This window comes from Nannospalax galili, unplaced genomic scaffold (genome assembly GCF_000622305.1).
Source record: "Nannospalax galili isolate Female #2095 unplaced genomic scaffold, S.galili_v1.0 scaffold1659, whole genome shotgun sequence".
Lineage (NCBI taxonomy): Eukaryota > Metazoa > Chordata > Mammalia > Rodentia > Spalacidae > Nannospalax > Nannospalax galili.
In genome coordinates, this window is record NW_008342925.1 from 884,756 (window position 1) to 891,971 (window position 7,216).

The following is a 7,216-nucleotide window of genomic DNA, read 5'->3' on the forward strand; positions in this document are numbered from 1 at the left end:
TTTTTTGGTCTTTTTGAGACAGGGTCTCCCTGTAGCCCCAGCTGGCCTGGAACTTACTATGTTGATCAGGTTGGCCTTGCATTTACAGAGAACCACCTGTGTCTCTGCCTTCCAAGTGCTGGAATTAAAGGTGTGCACTACCACACCCAGTTTATTTTTATTTTTCATGTGTATGAGTGTTTTGCCTGCATGTATGTGCACCCATGTAGTACAGTGCCCACAGGGGTCATATGAGGGCATTGGATCCCCTGGAACTGGAGTTATAGATAGTTGTTAGCTGCCATGTGGGTACTGGGAACCAAACCTGGGTCCTCTGCAAGAGCAGCCAGTGCTCTTAACCAATATATTTCTTTAAAATGTATTTTTATGGAGCCAGGCATGGTGATGCAGAGGCAGGCGGATCTCTGTGAGTTCAAGCCCAGCCTGGTCTACATAGTGAGTTTCAGGCCAGCAGGGGCTACAGGGAGACCCTATCTCAAAAAGACCAAAACAAAATCATTTTCATGTATATGAGTGTTTTACCTACATGTAAGTGCACCATGTGTGTGCAATGCCTGGAGGTCAGAAGAGGGTGTCAGATCTCCTGGAACTGGAGTTATGGACAGTTGTTAGCCACCATGTGGGTGCTGAGAATTGAACCCAGGTCCTCTGCAAGAGTAGTCAGTGCTCTTAACTACTGAACCATCTCTCCAGCCCATTTTTATAATACTTTTTATTTCACTATTTATTATTACTACCTTGTGTATGTAGGAGTGGATGTCAGAGGTCAACTTTTGGCTTCCCACAGATGTTTAATGGAGTGTGCAGGGATGCTTGCTTACTCAGCGAACAAGGCCACACTTAGCCACACCCACTTACCCAGAAGCCATTGAGTAAGGAGCTTGAAACAGCTGTGCTGCAACTAGTCCCTTCCCTCTCCTCTTCTCCAGGTCTCTCTGGGAGGATGACACGTGGTCAGGCCTGGGCATCTACCCAGAGAGGAGCCACTGGCTCCTTTCCCCCAAATGGTTCAGGCAGGTCTGGGCCACACCCCACCCACCCTCTTTGTGGGGGGAGTTCAAAGACTCTCCAGGTTCTTTCCAGTAAATGCAAAGCTATTTTAAAACTTCAGCTGAGAAGCTGAGGATGTAGCTGGTGGAGTGCCTGCCCAGCATGCACACAGCCCCAGCACTACACTTGGAAGGTGTGCACTTGGGAGGTAGACACAGGAGGATCAGAGGTTCAAGGCCCTATTTCTTAGATAAAAATTCAGCAGGGTGTGGCACATAAACAGGGGAGGCAGAGGCAGGTGGATCTCTGGGCTACTTAGACCATCTCAAAAAAACAGCTGACACAAATGGGTGCCACCTTGATGCTGGTGTGGCTTGACATTATTGAGTACCTTTGGTGGTAATCCTCCACATCATCACATAGGCTCTTGGATTAGCTGATACTACCTGGGGCATGGGGAATACAGTGTCCCTAAAGTGGTCTCTGGTACTGTTGAAAGCCTGACATGAGGTGACTGGTTGTGTTTAGACCACCTGCCATTTACTGTGTGGCCTTGGGTAACTTATTCTCTCTGGGCCTTAGTTTCCTGCTCTGTAAAATGAGGAACTTCCCTGCTATTGTATTGAGGACTAGATGAGTTAATCTGTGGGAAGTTTCCAGCCTGACCTGGCCAATGTCCTGGTAGGTTGGTTGGCTGGTTTGTGTGGTGCTGTCGATGGAACCCAGGGCCTTGTATGTGCTAGCCATGCCCCGTCTTCTGCTTGGCTGTGGGGGTGGGGTGTTTGTGCACAGGTGCACTTGCCCATGAGGATGCTGTTGTGGCGGCCAGAGGTCAATGTCGCATACCTTTCTCTGCCACTGTTCATCTTATCTTTTGGGGCAGAGTTTCTCAGTGAACCTGGGGCTTGCCATTTAGGCTAGGCTGGCTCTGACTAACCAGTGAGCCCCCAAGATCTGCCTGTCTACCACCCTCAGCACTGGGGTTATAGACAAAGAGCACCCTGATTTGTTTTGCATGTGTATGTTACAGATGCATAGTGGGGAGGGGGGCAGAGCATGTGCACAGCACTCATGTGGAGGTCAGAGGACAACTTTGTGGAGTTGGTCCTCTGGATTCCAGGGATTAAACTCAGGTTGCCAGGCTTTGTACTGCAAGTGCCTTTACCAGCTGAGCTAGCTCATCCACCCTGTTTGCTTCTTGATGAGGGAAGAGGGGCTGTGGGCTCAGACTTCCCACTGCGGGCACTGCACAGGAGTGTGTGGTTCTATGGCTCAGATCACTTGAGAACTGACATTTCCTGGGTATTCAGTGGCAGTCAGGGCAAACTACCAAGTGACTCAGGCATGTTCCTCAGTGCCTCAATTTCTTCTCTTTAAGATAGGAAGAACTCTCATCTGCCCCACAGGAGTCAAGAGGCCACTGGATGCTCAAGAGACAAGGTGGCCCTGGGAGATAAGTTGTCTTCATACTACAGAGATACTGAGTCCCTCCTCCCCCAAAGGATCATTGGGGAATGGGCCCAAGGCCATAGAGCTGGAACCCACCTAGCTGCTGACCCATCCCACTGTCCAAGCCCTAGGGACTTGGAAAGTGCTCTGCAGACAGAGGCCTTTCCGCTGGATCCGTCTTCCCTCTGGCTCTCTGTCCTGTCTGCAGCTGGGATCTTGCAGCTAAGCCATAGGCCTCTGCCAAAAGGCCCTTGAGGGAAGTGAGGCAAACTGTTACCAACACCCAAACCCTGGGGAGCTCTTACCTCCTTCCAAGCATTACCTGCAGACACCTGAGCCTGGGCAGCAGGCTGTGCCTACCTCTGGACTCTGCCCCTGGGAGTAGTTCTGGGTTTTTGCTGCTCTGTGCAGAGGGGTGCAGGTGGCAGGAGTCAGATAGCACACAGTACCCAGAGCAGAGAAGCAGCACACAGGGCACGCCTACACTCTGATGTGACCTTCACACAGGTGCATTAGTATGTAGACTAGGGGACTGAGGACTGTCCCATCCCTCAACCCCGCCCCCCCTTGTGAGAGGGAGGAAACTGTCTTGGGGAGTCAAAGGGTAGGCCTCTGGGTTCCTCACAACTGTGTGACCCTGAGTAAGCTGGCTTTTCTGAGCACCTGTGCTGCTCTCACTCCCTCCTTTTCTTTTGTAAAGACAAGACTACATGAGACCAGGCTGGCCTTGAACTCCTCATCCTCCCCTTTCCACCTCCCCAGTGCTGGAATTACAGGTAGGAGCTGCCATGCCTGGCTTGAGCCTCTGTGTTGTATATAAAATGAAGGCATGGGAGGCCTCACTTCCCAGGTGGTTAGGACAGCTTAGCACATAAATGCTCAAAAAGTGCTACCTCAAGTCAAGAGAAACTAGGTGTAGTGGCCCACTCCTCTAATCCCAGCATGCGGGAGAGCTGGGCAGGTGGACTGCTGTGACCCATCACACAAAACCAGAAATAAGTAATAAATAAATAAATAAAAATAAAGTCAACAGACAGTTCTGGACATCGTCTCCAAAGCAGATGCAAAAGGTGCTGCAGACAGTGGCCACCTGCAGAGCTGGAAGCCCACTGTTGCTCAGGGCAGCACACTACCTAGAGTGGCTGCGAAGCCCTGTGTAGGTCTTACATTAATAACTACAGGTAGCTCACGTCTGTTTTGTGGCGGGCACAGTGGAAAATCATGTAAGCTAAAGAAGTCCACTCGACAAGGATCTGTGGAAGTAACTCGATTCCTCACCAAAGCCCTCTGAGCCCCTTCCATCCACAGAGGAGGGACTGGACTGTGGGAGGGCGACAGTCACACCTCCCCATCCCGACCCTCTCCGCAGGCGCTGGGGCTGAGACCCGGAGTCGTCACAGTTCGTACCCCGCGGGGACGGACGAGGATGAAAGGATCGAGGAGGAACTCAGCCCCTTCCGGGGCCGCTCGCGCTCGGCTCCCCCCAACCTCTGGGCCGCACAGCGCTACGGCCGCGAGCTCCGGAGGATGAGTGACGAGTTCCAGGGCTCCTTCAAGGTGAGCGCCCGGGACCGGTAGAAATGCCGGTCACCTACCCATCCCTTCCGAGGTCCAGGGCGTGTCGGGATGTGTAGTCTCGGATCATGGCTCTCCGGCTCTAGCCGTCTGTGTTCCCAGGCATGCCGGGACGTGTAGTCCTAGGCCCCCACGACGCCCCCTAGCCCTTCGGTCCTCGGGTGTGCTGGGACTTAGAGTCCAAGGATTTTTTTTTTTTTTCCTTTGTCCGAAACTGCCCAGCCTGCCCGCCCGCCCTGTCCCAGGGCATGCCGGAACTTGTAGTCCCAGGACCTTGCCGACCCCAGATGCTCAGGGCGTGTCCCTGGGTTCCCCGGGCCTTAGAACACGGGCTTTCTGGTGTCTGAGTTCTTGGGCTCCGATATCGGAGCCCCTCGATGATTCTTGAAATCAGCCCCATCCTCTAGATACCAGGTCCGGGGCCTGGCGTACCCCCGGCCCGACAGGAAGTTCCTGGGCCTGCGCATCTTCGCGCCCGCCCCTCTCCCTGACTGCTCCGCACAGGGCAGGTTGGCGGCGCGGTCTTTACATTAGAGCCGGCTGGTGACTCGGGCAGGGTGAGCTCTCCTAACCCTCTCCCCTTCTATCCTGAAGGGCCTTCCTCGCCCAAAGAGCGCGGGCACGGCGACACAGATGCGGCAAAGCTCCAGCTGGACGCGAATCTTCCAGTCCTGGTGGGATCGAAACTTGGGGAAAGGAGGCTCCGCCCCCTCTTAATGACCCTCGGTCCCACGTTCCCGGAACTCATCCCCCAGCTCCCGTCGCCTGCCATATTCGATGTGGGCGGAAGTCTTGTGCAGAAAGAGGATCATATCCATTTAGCCGGGAGATCAGACCTACAGCCTGACTGCTTTCTGGTGCATGCCATAGCCACGGAGGAGTGGCTCTCGTCGGAAGTTTTAAAGTTTTCCCAGCCACAGTTACCGGAAGTGGCCCTATGTCCCCTCCTTCCCTCCAGTACTGGGCCACCCCCAGGCGCCTGCGCCCTGTTGCCAGCCCTGCTTAACCGTAACTTGCCCAGAGCCGAGCGGTGGGCCAGGGGTCGCGACGAACGTGCTTTATAATAAAGCCCAGGCCTGTGCCGCCTCCCGTGCTCTATCCTTTTGGGGTTCCCATTTTACACCCAAGGGAAACGGACTTTGGGGATGACGTACAAAAACCAAGACTGCTTGGTCGAGATGGCCAGTAGTGCCGGCTGCTGGTCGTGGAGGGGGCAGGGTGCAACTGGACCCCAGAGACCTACAGGCCCTTATCTCTAATATGGTAATTGGGAGCCGCGGTCCGGCCGACTGCTGGAATTCCGCGCTCTGCAAACCGTGCCGCGGCTCCCCAGGGGGGGTCACTTGCTCCTATTTGGGTCAGTCCTTGTGAGCAGCTACTGTGTGGCCGGCCTGGGGCCAGCGCTGCTCAGGGACCTGGCAGGGCACGCGGGGTGGAGCGGTGCGATCACTGGGGAACCTGGAGCAGGGCTCAAAGTTCAGTTCCAAGATTTATTGGAGCCCCCTATAGCCCAAGCCAGTGCTTTGTACAGATGGATTGCGCCATAGCTCAGCTAGAAGCTTCCTGGAACCTGGGAGGGAGCGGCTCCCTATAGTAGTAAGAGCTCAGGAAGTTCAGTTAAGAGCTGTAACTTGAAGGTGAGGCACGGACTTGGGACGGTCACTCTCAGCGGTGGAAACTATGGGGACCGAGAGGACACACCTGGATGTTGGGAGTTTCTCTTGTTTTGAAGACTCTCCAACGGAGCGTTTGGGAGGTGGGCCAGTCAAGAATATGGCAATCTACTGCTCAGGGGACTCAGAATACAGGAGAGTTGCAGATCTGGAAACAGGACGAGGTCTGACAGCAGGATGAAGGCTTGGGCATTGGTACCGAATCTGAGGAAGGGCTCAGGGCAGAGGTCTCAGAGCTGGGAAGCCCAACCCTGGCCACCCTGTTTCCCTGGCCTCCCCACCCCTCTGTTTGCCTGAGGCTCCAGCAAAAACAAAGCAAAGAAAACACTTCATTGGCAGGAGATAAGCCTAGATAAGAGGCTGCCTTCCTCTGGAGGGAGCAGCCAGTCCCCAACTGCCAGGAAGCTGGGAGAGGCCTTGAAGAGATGCCAGCCTGCCCCTATTGCAGTGCCTGGCCTGCTCTGTCCAGCCTGGTCTCTGGTGCTTCTGGAGTCCCTTGTATGGAGCAGGTTCTTCAGGGCGACGAAGACAGGTCTACACAGAGGCCATCCTGCCTCCAGGCAGGTCTGCTCTTAGCTGTGGCCTGGCACTCCTGGCTTCCACTCCACTCCATGCCTATTTCGTTATCTGTAAAACAGGCCAAACATCTCCCTCACAGGAGTGAGGGGGCTTCAGGGCATCCCAGACCCCGCAACAGCCATTGGACTGCCAGCTTCCCTTCTAGGGTCATGGACCCTACCCTCAGCTCCAACCCTGTATGAGGCCCTCAGCAACTATGGCGGAAGATGTTGGGTGCTTGGGTCATATCAGGCAACAGGAAGGGGGGCAGGGAAGGCTTCCTGAAGCAGGGTCTGAGCCTGGGCACAGAGGGATAGAGAGAGGCTCAGGGAGAGGAGACTAATGGGAAGAGGGAAGCCAGGGGCCCAGGGCAGAGACAGAAAGGCCTAGGGGAAGCCAGAGCCTGCTTTGGCAGTGAGGAAGGTCACCACAGGCCTTGGGCAAGGCAGCCAAGTTCACACCTTTGCTAGGGGGTCTGACCACAATGCCACAGCCCATTTAATAGATGGGGAAACTGAGGAAATGGCAGCACTAGATCTAAGGCCTAGAGTGTTCTTACTCAAACCACACCACACACAGGGTCCCTAAAATCCACTTTTATTCATGTAAAAAAAAAAAAAAATCCCCAAAGAATACAGGGTGTGGCCCCTGCCCAAAGCTCCAGCTCTCCACCTAGTGCTCTTGGGGGAGTGGGGGGACTTTGGCTCAGGTAGGTGCCATGGGGGGTGCAATCCCCAGCCCCTTCCCTAGGCCTGAGGTTAGAAGAGGAAGCTGGCGACTGCTGGAAACCCAGGAAAATGAAGGGAGTTAGTGTGAGGCATTTGCCCCAGCTTTAAAAAAATAAAATTTCTAAAGATAAAAGGTTAAAAAAAACCCAAAGAAGGCCGGGCGTGGTGGTGCACGCCTTTAATCCCAGCACTCAGGAAGCAGAGGCAGGCGGATCTCTGTGAGTTCAAGGCCAGCCTGTTCTA

The 7,216-nt window shown here is 54.4% G+C and overlaps 2 protein-coding genes across 4 annotated transcripts in view; one reads left to right on the forward strand and one right to left on the reverse strand.

The window, feature by feature from the left end:
• The window catches only part of Bad (BCL2 associated agonist of cell death), a 10,104-nt gene extending 5,004 nt beyond the window's left edge, over positions 1-5,100 (forward strand). For all 3 annotated transcript variants that reach the window (XM_008838943.3, XM_008838944.2, XM_008838945.3), the window contains exons 3-4: positions 3,809-3,996; positions 4,609-5,100. In XM_008838943.3, coding sequence (XP_008837165.1) covers positions 3,809-3,996; positions 4,609-4,731 — 311 coding nt within the window. In that variant the 3' untranslated portion in view covers positions 4,732-5,100. The remainder of the gene's footprint in view (positions 1-3,808; positions 3,997-4,608) is intronic.
• Positions 5,101-5,498: 398 nt separating this feature from the next.
• The window catches only part of Plcb3 (phospholipase C beta 3), a 17,613-nt gene continuing 15,895 nt past the window's right edge, over positions 5,499-7,216 (reverse strand). Inside the window, exon 32 of the mRNA XM_008838948.3 lies at positions 5,499-6,314. The gene's annotated coding sequence lies outside the window, so the exon portion shown is untranslated. The remainder of the gene's footprint in view (positions 6,315-7,216) is intronic.